The sequence below is a fragment of the Atta colombica genome, unplaced genomic scaffold, assembly GCF_001594045.1.
Source record: "Atta colombica isolate Treedump-2 unplaced genomic scaffold, Acol1.0 scaffold32, whole genome shotgun sequence".
In the NCBI taxonomy this organism is placed as follows: domain Eukaryota; kingdom Metazoa; phylum Arthropoda; class Insecta; order Hymenoptera; family Formicidae; genus Atta; species Atta colombica.
The window spans coordinates 337,018-350,696 of record NW_017259426.1 but is presented as its reverse complement, the minus strand read 5'-3'; the positions used below and the strand labels follow the sequence as shown (position 1 = coordinate 350,696).

Genomic DNA, 13,679 nt, shown 5'->3' with positions numbered 1-13,679 from the left:
TATATATATATATATATATAGGGTGTCCTAAAATTAATGACTCAAAATAATATAGCGAGAATGTTCTTGAAAAAGTAAGTAATAAAATCATTTGTAAATGTTTATTTTAAGCAAAAATTTCTTAAATGTAAAAATTTAAGTATAACCAATTACAGACCATGCTTAAAACACATATGAATAATTGCACTAAAGTATGCATCACTAATATTATCACACGCATGATTGATGAACAGCTGATGGATGCTGGCTACCTAATGTAGTCCATAATTGGCTATTTAAACTTTTATTATCTCAAAAATTATTATTTGAAATAATAAATTTATAAATAACTTTTTATTTCATTTTCGAGAATCTGATTATAATATATTTTGAGTGATCATGAATTTTGGGACACCTTATATATGACATGTATACGTACATGGTAGAGATAAGAAAAACGTACAAGCAACTCATTAATTTTTACTTATCCTTACAATGTATTCGTTATGTGGGGAGATATATATACGCATGCATACATGGACACACACATACAAACACAGTTGTTTCATTTTACGCGAGATGAAACAACCTTAAGTCGTAAAAAGGAAAGAAAACATTCGAGATTTACTTGGGAGCAACTTGCGCTTGAAAATGTTTTGTGAATCCGCGCACTGTACTATTCTGCATGCGCCATCATTCTTCGCCGCTTGTTTCCACTTCTATTAACTCCCTGATAATCAAGCATTTCGCGAGCGAGCGCTTTCCTCGTTGAAAGTGCAGTGAGACAAGGAGTCGAGTGAGGAAGTCGCAGAAAAAAGAATTATTTGTCATAACATCAATGAAACACCCTCATCTCCCTCCCCTCCCCCTCTCGATTACATGATAGCTTTTCGATGAAAATTAAATGAGGATAGCTGGGCAAAAATTCACATTCCACATTAATTAAATAAAGGATGATATCGCGATACGTTCAATGATGTAGATAGAGTCTCGTTCATCTGAAAAAGAAAATTATTTGGCAGAAATCCACCGATTATTGAGATTGCACGAATGAATATATAACAATATTTAAAGTACATTTTAAGTCCCTTTTATGTGTAGTAATATAATAACAATTTTTGCACAATACAGACTGCATTAGTGATGTATGAATGTATGTGTGTATGACTACGACTGGAAATCGCTCGCTTTTGCTCGAACACGACAGCGTTTACTTGCGAATTAACAGTAGTATCACTTTCCAGTCAGAACAACATCAGAATAACGCAATCATTTGAATTCCGACTTTGCATACGCTATTGTTCACATCGAGATCGACGATGAATCAGTAATTGGCGATTAGTACGTGTGAAAGGAAGTCGGCATATATCTGGAACACGGCGAGGTCGTAGGTGTCTCTACAATTTAGCAAATGTAAGATTACTTGAGAGACCATAATATAATTAATAAAATTGTTATAATTAATAAAAAATTACGTTATTGTCAGTGTAAAATTAAGCGAATAAGAAAATTGGGATTGGCATATTAAATAGAGATTATAATAATAGTATGATAAGCAAATTGGAAATCGAGAATCTGAAAGCGAACGAATTCATTATTGAGGTCCAAGTAGGATCTCGCGAATAAATCGTGGACGAAGTTGCGGAGCTATGGACCTCGTTTCTTGCGTAAAATCTTCCGATTTCGAATGTATAGAACGAAAAGGGGAAGGGGAATGTTATTCTGAAGGTCGCGATTCCGTTTGTCGCGTGTACACGAAACATTTACGTGGCGTGACGGTGTCAACGCGACGGAGATGACACGTATTGGGATATTTTTTTTAGAAAAAAGTAAGTCTCCAACAGTTAGGAGTGGGAGGAGGGGGCCAAGGGGTCGGAGCAATACAAGCGGTATTGGTCGAGGAGACGGAAAAAGGAAGCGGCGGTACCGGTGGACAATGGTGGAAGCAGCAGCATCCATCCTATCATCACCATTATCACCAACATCATCATCATCAACAACATTATCATCATCAGGGCGGTTATTACACGCAATCGCATACTCACAACCCTGTCACTACCATGAAGCAATCCTACATGCAGGTTAGTTAATCTAGAGATCTCTGTCCATCTCTGTCCGAGCATGTCAATGCTACAGCTTTACCATACGCCGCTCCTCCCAGCGCCTCTTTTATGTCCTGCTATGAAAAACGTATGTCTAACGTTGCGTCCCATCTCTCTCTATCTTCTCCTAATTCTCTTTTCCTTCTTCCTCGTATCTTCATTCATTCCCGCCAATGTATGCGTATAACAGAGACGGATTGTTCGACTTCTCTCCGTGCTCTAGTACATTTCTACCAATGCAGATTAACTTTAATCTCGGTTTAATTTACTTTTTATTTTTCTTTTTAGTTCTAAGCATTAGAAAAAAGTAAAGAGTAAATTAAATCGAGATTAAAGTTAATTTATTTTTTATCTTTTTCTAGTTCTAAGCACTAAAAGGTAAACAGTTAATTAACCTGAAATAGTTAATCTACATTGATAGAAATGGACGTTCGTCAGATATGCGAATGATAACGCGAGTGCGACTGGGTTCATGTCGTGCTCAGATCATATTTAATCACCTATCTTTCATTACAGCTAACATGGGTGTTTCACGATGACGAGGCGCAGATTAACAAGAAACTGCCAAAAGAATTACTACTCAGGTATGGCGTATATTTGATTGCAATGTATTCGCTCCGCATCTGCTGGCGTTCTCGTCGCGATAAGAGACGGAAACTTATCGGTTTTGGCAGTTGAGCGAAATATGGGAATTTGAGACACTCTTTTGTACTCTTCAATTATATTAGAATAGATTTTAATCTCTAAACGTCTTATTTTAATTTACATTAGATTTGCCGTATTTGTATTTGAAATAGACACACGTCTATTTTTCTACCAATGTAAATTAACTTTAACTTATTCTTAAAACTAGAAAAAGATGAAAAGTAAATTGAACCAAGATTAAAGTTAATCTACATTGGAAATGGGTATTGGAACTCGAAAAAATAAATCAAGATTAAAGTCAATCTACATGAATGAAAATGAGTATTAGAACTAAAAAAAGATGAGTAAGTCAAATCAAAATTATAGTTAATCTTATACATTCATAGAAATGGGCAACAACCCTATATTTGCCCTTTAAAATCTTTTTGTATGCAGACATATGCTAAGATTTGTAAAATTTGTACACAAAACGTAAGCGTTATGTTATATCATGTCTCGCGAAAAACTTAAGTCCATATTGTCCTCCTTGCGTTCGCAAAGTGTTAGGTAATCGCGATAACATGCTAGTCGTTTTAACAAATCTCTGTAATTGACAGAATTTTTTCGTACCTCGATGTCGTATCGTTATGCCGTTGTGCCCAAGTAAGCAAGGCCTGGAATGTATTGGCACTCGATGGGTCCAATTGGCAGAGGATCGATCTCTTCGATTTTCAACGAGATGTGGAGGTAAATAAAAAAAAAAAGAAATCGTCTCTTCACGAACCTAAAGAAAAAAAAAACCAAAAAAAGATGGACTCACAATTAACATGGATGGGGGGACTTTTGCTTAGGGACCAGTAATAGAAAATATCTCGAGGCGTTGTGGCGGATTTCTCAGGCAGCTCTCGCTCAAGGGATGCCAAAGCATCGGTAACAACTCAATGCGCACCCTAGCCCAGTCATGTCCTAATATCGAGGAGCTTAATTTGAGTCAGTGCAAGAGGATCTCGGACGCGACATGCGCGGCCCTCAGCAGTCATTGCCCCAAACTGCAGCGGCTGAATCTGGACTCCTGCCCCGAGATAACGGACATGTCCCTGAAGGATCTCGCGGCTGGCTGCCCCCTGCTCACTCACATAAATCTCTCGTGGTGTGAGCTACTCACTGACAATGGGGTCGACGCGCTCGCAAAGGGCTGCCCAGAGCTCCGCAGCTTCCTAAGCAAAGGATGCCGTCAGCTAACGGATAAGGCCGTGATGTGTTTAGCGCGCTACTGTCCTAATCTCGAAGCGATCAATCTACACGAATGCAGGGTACTTATCTCATTGACTTCGCAAATTCGCATGTTACGAACAATTGCGTCTCGCGCCTCAGACAGTCGTCGTACGGATTTGTCGTTAATGAGATATCATTGTTCCTCGTAAAGATAAGATCCGCTCGTATCACTGAAAGAAATTACACAATAATATTTACAATTTGATTCAATAACATAACGTTGACGATTTTAGTTTCTCGATAAAAAGCGAGATGAAGAAAGAAAAAGAAAATATTAAATATTAATAAAAATTAAATATAAAGAAAATTGTCTATATATTTCGTTAGCAAATAGATCTCATGCGACAGAAAAAAAAGAAATTATAATATTTATCCAAAATATATTATTTTGATTCATAAATATATATCTCGGATAAGCTATTTCTGTGACTTAAAATTAGAAATACCAACATTTCTTTATTCCCTAAAAAGATCAAGCGAATAAATTAGTATGAAAATAAAGAAAGAGTGATGTGAAAAAATATTTCATCAATATGAAGGATATAATTAAATAAATTAAAAAGAATCTTATCTCACAAAAAATATATTTAATATTAATCTAAAGAATAAAAATAATCAATAATGACCGTTCGGTTTCTAATATTAAAAATTTTCTAAGCATTGCGTTAGTAAGTAAAAATCACTTTGGAATTCTTGCAGAATATAACGGACGATGGAGTCAGAGAACTTAGCGAACGGTGTCCACGGCTGCATTACGTTTGCCTGTCGAATTGCCCCAATTTAACGGACGCGACGTTGATTAGCCTGGCACAACACTGTCCACTTCTCAATGTACTCGAATGCGTCGCGTGCACCCATTTCACGGATACGGGTTTTCAGGCCCTCGCGAGAGTGAGTTGATCGGCGAACCGTTTGAATCTGTAAACAACCGAGCGCGTAATTCTATTCGACTTTCGACTTTCAGAATTGCAAACTGCTCGAAAAGATGGATCTGGAAGAGTGCCTTTTAATCACTGACGCCACCCTCACTCATCTGGCGATGGGTTGTCCGAGATTGGAGAAACTAGTGAGTAGCGATTTAATGTGAAACATTCGCGTTAGGCAATGTTTATGACATTCAGTGTCGGTGCATTTTCTCGATTCGCAAAAACGCTCGCCTATATCGAGAGTTTTGCCATTTCCGAATGCAGAGCCTGTCACATTGTGAGTTGATCACCGACGAAGGCCTCAGACAAATCGCGCTGTCGCCATGTGCGGCGGAACACCTAGCCGTCTTAGAGCTGGACAACTGCCCGAACATCTCGGACAACGGTCTGAACCATCTGATGCAGGCCTGTCACAATCTCGAGCGTATCGAACTTTACGACTGCCTACACATTACCAGAGAGGGCATACGTAAACTCAGAGTATTGTCCTGTTTTACCCTATTCTTCGACGTTCATGCGTTATGCGGAAAAAGGGATTCGGTATTTTTGTATTTCCCGCGGAGCGTTATATTTAGCGCACAACCAAGCGCGTATCACGCAACCGTATAACAAATCGCGCATTCCACAAAAACTAACGATCCCGCGTAATTACGATATCCGACGGCTATAATTAATACTGCTTTTTCCGCTTAACAATGAATCGCATATATAAAGAACTTATGACTGCGGTTTACAGTACATTATCATAGATCATTGTAATATACTTTCAAGAGACTTGCTTTTTTTCCCGTTTGTTTCAACGAACGAAACAAAGTAGTAATCGTACACGATTAAAGATAGAACTTGTCATTTCTGTCGTTCTTAATTTACGATTATTGAATATTAAATTTGTTATTTGTATTATTTTAGGCCCATCTACCGAACTTAAAAGTGCACGCGTATTTTGCACCGCCGACTCCGCCACCCAGCGCAGGAGCCTCGCGACAACGATACTGTCGGTGCTGCGTCATTCTGTGATTTTGCCTTCAACTCCTAACTCCGAAGTAAAAAATCGTCCGATATATATACCCACGGGATTAGTGGACCTTTATCGGTGGTCGCTGCTTACGGCGATTATGGGACCTCTCTCTCTTTCTCTCTCTCTCGTGGTTACCGGAGGAAGCGCTCCGGTTGCCCATCACACATTGATAAGTGAGAACGGGAGGACTCGTTGTCAATTGCAAATCGTTAAATCGATTCAAGCTCCACATGCAACGAGTAAAGTACGTCACCATCATCAACACAGATGCTACTACTGCAATTACCACTATGACCGCTGCTGCTGCTCTGCTGCTGCTATTACTATTACTACTATTACTACTACTACTACTACTACTACTACTACCGCTGTTACTACAACACTTATTATTATTATTATTATTTCTATTTGTACTCTGTTATCTCGATAGTAAGTGCATCGCCACTATCTCGGTATATATTGCGTGCGGAAAGTTAGTCTGCAAAGGAAAGAAATTCTCAGGTTTCCTTTAGCGATATTTTCTATGATCTTCATTTAGCGTTCGTTCACAGAGAGAAATAAATGCGCCCGCGTGTTTTCTGAGCCACTCGCAATACATACGAAGTGACGTATTCGAGAGCGAGCGAGCTTATTTTGATTAGCGTTCGGACGCGTATTTTCCTAGCGCTACGCGAGCAAGTTTATCGATTTACGTTGCTCGATAAACACGAGATACTTATTTTAAGATACGCGTAAATGTCTTATAAATATCTTAATGAGCACGCGCGCGCGTACTACCGATGAAACGTGGAAGAGAACGGTAGTTTTAGGGGCAACGAAGTCAAGCGTGCAATTGTATCCAGAAGTCGAATTTCACACACAATCTCGACGTGTAATCGTAGCAGTTTCTCAACGAACACTGCCTATAATGCTATTGATAAACGAGAAAAAAAAGATGCAAAAAAAAAGAAAAAAACAAAATACGGTATAGCGACCGCGAATCGAATCTCGTCGTAATATTTAGGATATTAATTATCGTTTATCGTATAACGTAGACGTATATGCACCGACAAAATACGGCTCGGTGAAAGTGTTTCTTCTCGGTGTCTGTTTAAAAAGTATTAACGAATCGCGCGTATCGTGATTACCGAGCGACACCTATGAATTTCTTTCCTTTCGTTAAAACAAGAAAACGAAAAAAAAAAGGAAGAAAAAATAGGAAGAGAGAGAGAAAAATGAAGACGAACGCGTGTCGCGGAATTTGTCGCATCAAGGGCGCACAACTTTCAACTTTCAACGACGAAAATTTCGACGTATATTTGTGATCATGGACACTCGAGATAGAGTGAGAATGAGAGGAGAACGCTCGAGTATCGTCTTTGAAGACTCCACCGCCGCTAACGCGGCCTATAGCGGTGGCGCGTGAGAGATGCATTTTACATCGATTCGCGGGCAGACGGTATTTATGCCCGTGTATCGTATTCGAGTACCCGTGTAAAACGTAAACATCACTTCTCCTCGACAGCCCGGACATCTATTCTATTATTTCTATTCTCCGTTTTATTATCTTGTTTTCTTTTTGTTTTTTTTTCTTTTTGTAACTTGTCATGGACTAGGAGAGCACAGACTGAAAAACGAATCAAAGCGTTAATGTGTTAAACCGATTAACTTCGTGCTGGCGGCGAACGGCGCTGGCATTTTTACTTTTTAAGCCTAGGTTTAAAAAAAAAATAACGGAATAGCGGCAGTATCATGAAGCCACGGACGTATTGTGAAGAGCGGTGGATCTTCGTGCGATCTGATCATCGCCAATTGATTCTAGATACGCCGTGACTATAGTGACGATGTGCCCGATGGAACAAACAAAACAAACAGAAAAGACATTTAATCTCCGACCGAGTGCTTGTAAAGGCCCCGATTGTAACATCGGTGCTATCACATCTCGGATCATGTATTGTTCGATGAAACAACCGATTTGTTGTCGGATCTTCGCGTTGAGCGCCGGCAAAGAGAGAACGAGCAATTTCATAAGAAGACCTGAAATGTCGAACGTGACTTTCCCCGAGGCCGGGAAATGGATCACGGAAAGACGGAACAACCCCTATACACGATGGATTACGATTTTCCATTTGATTGTACACGAAGAAATTCCACAGCGTAGTATCTCCGAGAGTTCTCACGATGGAACTTGACGACGGATTTGGATTTCGAATCGACATAATTTATTTTGAATATAAAAGACACTACTACACATACATATGCGCGCGCGCGCACACACGTACATTGGCTATATTTTTAGAAGCATACCCTTGCCAGATTTTTACTAAAGAAGCCGTGGACGCATTTTGAACGCGTTAATGGCTGGTCGAAGACCAACGCGCGAAATTTTTAAAAGCGGTCCAGTTTCGAAGTGCAATATCCGTCAGACGCGAAACGCGCCTCGTTTTTTTTCCTTCCTCTGTCTTTGATTCGTGAATCGTAAACCCAGTTAATATCGCGATACACGGCATATCGTCGCGTTAAGCAAAGGGAGGGGAGGGGGGAAGAAAGAAACACGAAGTATCGATTGTTAATCTTTTGGTAGCGTGTAAGAGACGTACCGCGTATATATGAAGTATATAGCGTGTAACAGAAATAACGGATGCGGCAACCTAGTATATAATACAACAGTAAATAAATATATAGATAAGATATGTTTTATACGCTGCATGTCATCCCTAGTGGAATAACGTGATCATTGTAAACGTGTCGTTCGAAGTCAGGTTAATAATTATAAGCGATGTACGATTATACGCGCGCATGACATAACCGCCAATGATGCAGGACACATACACGTACACATATAACACGCGCGCTATCCGCAAGGCTTTTCGATCTCTCGCGAATCTCGATAGATGAGCGTTTGCACTTTCCTTCCGATTTCTCCGAACGGAACCCAGATAGCAAGCTACATCATTTTAACGTCAAAATGATGCCTTTAATATCACTTTGACGTCAAAATGATGACAAATAATACCAGCCCAAGTAGAACATAATAGATGTCATAAAGGATGTCATGGCTTTATTTCCTGTACAGCATAGATTATTCTAGTAATTGCAACGTTTCAGTAATATTGCATACGTTGCAGCAATGTTGTTGCAAGCTTCTGTGCTGCATAGATTGTGAAAGCAAAACAAATCATGATACATCAAAATAAAGTTAAAATGTATTGTTAATGATGGAAAAGTAACTCTTAACCATTATTTTGGAGTCATTTTGATTTGTGTTCTGCTTGAATAAATCCAAGCACAGCAACAAGTCACGATTAACTAACATTAAAATGATGTTAAGATTAATTGTGACTGATTGAAAAGTGACTTTTAATAATCATTTTGGAGCCACTGTGATAATGACTTGTCATAATGACTTTTTATTCTGCTTGAGTTATAAGTCAGTGATGAGACAAATGACATGATGATGTCCTTAACTTTTGCATTCTACTCCTCGCTTGCTATTTAGGAATTGTCCTTTACGCTACGATCACCAATTCAACCGCGTGAATTCTCTAAAAAGAGAGGACAAAACTCTTTCGCATCAAATGAATCAAATAGACCTATTCTTTTTAATTAAACTACTCGCACTGTTCATCCCTTCTTTTTTTTCAATATGGAAAGAAAAAGAAGAAAGATGAACTATATAAGAAAAACACAGTTTAATTGAAAAGGATATATCTTTTGCCCATTTTATAGATTAATTTATTGTAACTTAAATCTTGGTTCAACTTCCTGATTTTTTTTCTAATTTTTAGAACTAGAAAAAGATGAAGAGTAAGTTGAAGCAATTTTAAAATTAATCTTCATTGGTAGAAATGTGCATTAGTGTCTAGGAAATGAGATTTATGTTCCCTAGGTAGCAAGGTGACATTATTTGATCAAAATGATGACAAACTAATGACTTTTCAACAAGAGACACAGGATGCATTCCTTAACATCCGCAACACTCGCGAGCATCATCTCTCCTCATTGTAATTGAATGTCAAACAAGGATGAAATGATGTATGCGAGCGTTGCGGACGTTAAATGGAACGCACCTATAGTATAACACAGTAATTATTTCATCTTTGTTTAACATCGGCAAACAATTCAAATGATTCACTGTGTCATTTATGTCTCTTGCTGGAAAACATCCAACTTCAACTTACTATCTGAATCGAAACGAGAGAGAAGCGAGAGAGTTTTGTCAATGATTCTCACGGTTGATCATCGTCCGATGCACGAGCTAAACTCAAAATACAAAGTCAATCGCAGTGCCTGAAATGTTACGAAGCTAATCCATGTAGTCGTGTCGAACGCGAGCTTTTCCGCGTGCGACAGATTGTAATGCTAACGTAGAACGATGTTTGGCTGAACCAAAATGCAGCGCGGCATCCGGGCAGGTCGTAATGCGTGTCAACAACAACCGGCGGAGAAGATTTGCGAAGACGTTATATTAGCCGCTGTAAATCGCCATCAATCGGGATATCATTGTTGGTTAATTGCGTTGCGTCAACCCGCGACTTCGACCAGCCTGCGAGAGACGAAAGAGCCTTGTTGGCAATCCCTTTGACTTGGACGTGCGGGATTCGCTCGGACGATCTTCAGACTTGCGATAATCTGTCTGAATTTTCGCGAACGAGAGAATGAAGTACCGTCACACTTTCGATGATCGCCACTTACATTTTAATCAATTGTAATAATCCGCAGTTGTCACCGTTGAATCGTGTTAATTAAGAAGATAAGAGATCGAAGTGTTGATGCCGCTGAGTGATCGTGCAAGTGTTTGGCTGTGCAAGAGAGAAAGCTGACTAGGATCTGAGTAGGAAGGCTGTGAATAGGATGAGAAGAAAGAAGGAAGGAAGAAAGGAGTGAGTGAGAGAGAATGCGAGCGAGAGAAAGAATGAAAGGGCGAGAGGGTGTATGTGTGAGAAAGGAAAAAGAGCATGAGAGAGATAAAGATATTAATCGAAGTCAGCGAAAGTATCTCGGTATCCGCTGCGTGTATCGACGGATTGACACGATCAGTCTCGTAATAATCGCGACATACTGAGAATGATTCGGAACGGATCGGGTCGGCCCGTTATTAGCTATTTATTCCCGCCTAGCAAACAAATTGATGTTATTTATCATCATTTTGATATCAAAATGACGACAAATAACGTCAGTTTACTTGCTGAACACACAGCACTTTATCTGAGGGATGTTCTGGGAACGTCCTCAGCGTATTCTAAGAAATATCCTTAGAACGTTCCGAAAATATCCTTAGGATATGGATTGCCTTCTGGACGTCTTTAGGACATCCACTGGAGGTCTGTGCTGTATGAATTTTAAGAAATAAACGAAAACTCCAAAAAATATTTCTCGCGTGCAACACAACAGCATTCATGGTCTACACGTGTCGGCCTACACGTGCCTCCCGACAACCTCGATGGGCTATCGAGAGGATGTCGTCGAGAAAGAAGAAAAAGAAAAGAAAAATGAAAAAAAAAAGAAATCAGATGAAACAGAATCGCGTACGAATACTGTAGCTAATTATATTGACACTTCGCTGCTTCGAGAAGCTGCAGTCTACCATGTATATATTTTCATTAATGTATGTATAATAAAAATATATTCGAGACAAAATTTCTGCGATTGTTATTCCACGCGCGTTTCGCATTCCTGTTGCGAACGACGAAGAGAATTTATTCATAAGAATTACCAGAGAGGACAACTCGCGAAATCTCTGAGAAACAACGGCGCTTGCCATTGTCGTCGGCCAAGGTCTAAGACACAACGAGCTGTGACGTAATCGAGGAACTGTTTACTGCAGCCTTGAATGGAGAACGGAGTCTATACTTCTTTCGAAAATTACAAGGGAACGACGGAAATGAATTTCACTCTGAATTTAATAGCTAGGATTATACTTTATTGACAAAGGATTCAACAAGAATGAAGATTACGCCATTCGACTGAATTTCATTACCTTGAAATCTTGTTCTTGATGCGAGAAAGCTTAAGAAATATAATAAATAACGTAAAATCTCTTTCATAATCAATTTTTTCTTATTACAAGCGAAAAAATACAGCAAATCGTAACGAAGAATAACAAAACGCTTATCTTACAATCGAAGTAATTACAAAGAAATTATTACAAATGTGTCAAGTTCAGAACAAGAACAAAATAAAATAATCACAATATATGTTATAATTTTTAAACTCGTTAAATACAAATTTCTTTATTAATTGTGAACGTGTGATAATCCGTTCAACAAATATAACAATTCTGTATCTATAATATGCTCCAAATTTTAAATGAATCTTTAAAAAGTGAAATTTTACTCTTAAAAATTGAAATTTGAACCATTCTTTTTTAAGACTGATTCAGTCTTTCACTCTTTAAAATGTGATTACACTCCAAAAAATATAGAGAGTGTGTGTAAATAAACTTACGAATAAAGTAATTTAAAAAGTATTAGAAACATGCTGTTAGAAAACAAATGGAAGCATATTATAATATACAGAGTGTATCTGAAATAATGTCCAACGTAATCAGTGCTATTCTTATAATAAAAAACTGAATCGAAAAAGTCTGTTACATTTTTGCAATATTTTTTTTTTTTAGACCCAAATAAGCAAAATCGATGTATAAGACAATTTTAAGATATCTTTAAGATTAAAAAATAATAAGACTCTAAGTATAAAACAAATGAGTAGAATTAAATGAGGGCAAAGAGCTAATAATATAAATAATAAAGAACATAAAATAATAAACAAAATAATAGCTATAATAATTACATACGTTTCGACTCCGATCGGGTCATTATTAATGTTACAAAATATAAAAATAAAAACCTTGAGAACAATCAAATAAATTACAATAGTTCGTTTCACTGCTTAAAAAATTTAGTGTTCATCATATTGTTAATCCAATCAAATTATTGTTCTCAAATGAGAAATTGTTATTCTCTTGTGTTATACAAATAAAGTGAAGACAACTTATCTCCGTCAGACAACACAATTTGACAAATTAAATTTTTTAAGCAGTTAACAAGAAACAAACTATTGTAATTTATTTGATTGTTCTTAAGGTTTTTACTTTTATATTTTATAACATTGATAATGACCCGATCGGAAGAGTCGAAACATTATTATAGCTATTATTTTGTTTATTATTTTATGTTCTTTGTTATTTATGTCGTTGGCTCTTTGTTGTTGGCCCTCATTTAATTCTACATATTTTCTTTAAGAGTTTTTTAAGAAACATCTTCATCATCATCTTCAAAATATTTCACAAAGAACACTGAAAGATATCTTAAAATTATCTTATACATCCATTTTATCCATTTGTTCAGTAATCTTGTTCAGAAATTAATATTTCATTAATTATTGCGAAAATTGCAAAATAATAGAGTACTTGTCGACTCAATTTATTTTTATTAAGAATAGCACTATATGATTATAGTTGATTAGTGGGCGTTTTATCAGATACAACCTGTATACATAATATTTTTTGTAAAATAAGGAATAACAAATATACATAAATAAAGTAAATAAGTACATATAAATATAAATAAATAAAGTAAATAAACATAAAGTAAATATACATACGTAAGTAAAATAAATAAATATTTCATTTTGCGCAAATAAACGCGCACTTCAAACGACATATTTTACCGATAGCGACGATTACGACAACGAGCATGGCTCTAGGTGGCACCGCTACCTAACCTACGTTCATTGACCAGCTCACAGTCACTCTCAATCTGTTTCGTCCACGTC

At 37.5% G+C, this 13,679-nt stretch overlaps 1 protein-coding gene across 4 annotated transcripts in view; it reads left to right on the top strand.

The window, feature by feature from the left end:
- The window catches only part of LOC108690415 (F-box/LRR-repeat protein 20), a 21,667-nt gene extending 12,149 nt beyond the window's left edge, over window positions 1–9,518 (top strand). Inside the window, exons 1-9 of one of the 4 annotated variants that reach the window (XM_018197692.1) lie at window positions 1,340–1,392; window positions 1,803–2,060; window positions 2,598–2,665; window positions 3,323–3,452; window positions 3,557–4,018; window positions 4,680–4,871; window positions 4,945–5,046; window positions 5,171–5,386; window positions 5,816–9,518. In XM_018197692.1, coding sequence (XP_018053181.1) covers window positions 2,040–2,060; window positions 2,598–2,665; window positions 3,323–3,452; window positions 3,557–4,018; window positions 4,680–4,871; window positions 4,945–5,046; window positions 5,171–5,386; window positions 5,816–5,923 — 1,299 coding nt within the window. In that variant the 5' untranslated portion in view covers window positions 1,340–1,392; window positions 1,803–2,039 and the 3' untranslated portion in view covers window positions 5,924–9,518. Of the gene's footprint in view, window positions 1–1,339; window positions 1,393–1,802; window positions 2,061–2,597; window positions 2,666–3,322; window positions 3,453–3,556; window positions 4,019–4,679; window positions 4,872–4,944; window positions 5,047–5,170; window positions 5,387–5,815 lie in introns of those variants that run through there. The other 3 variants (XM_018197689.1, XM_018197691.1, XM_018197690.1) reach the window with 3 other exon arrangements.
- Window positions 9,519–13,679: the final 4,161 nt, after the last annotated feature.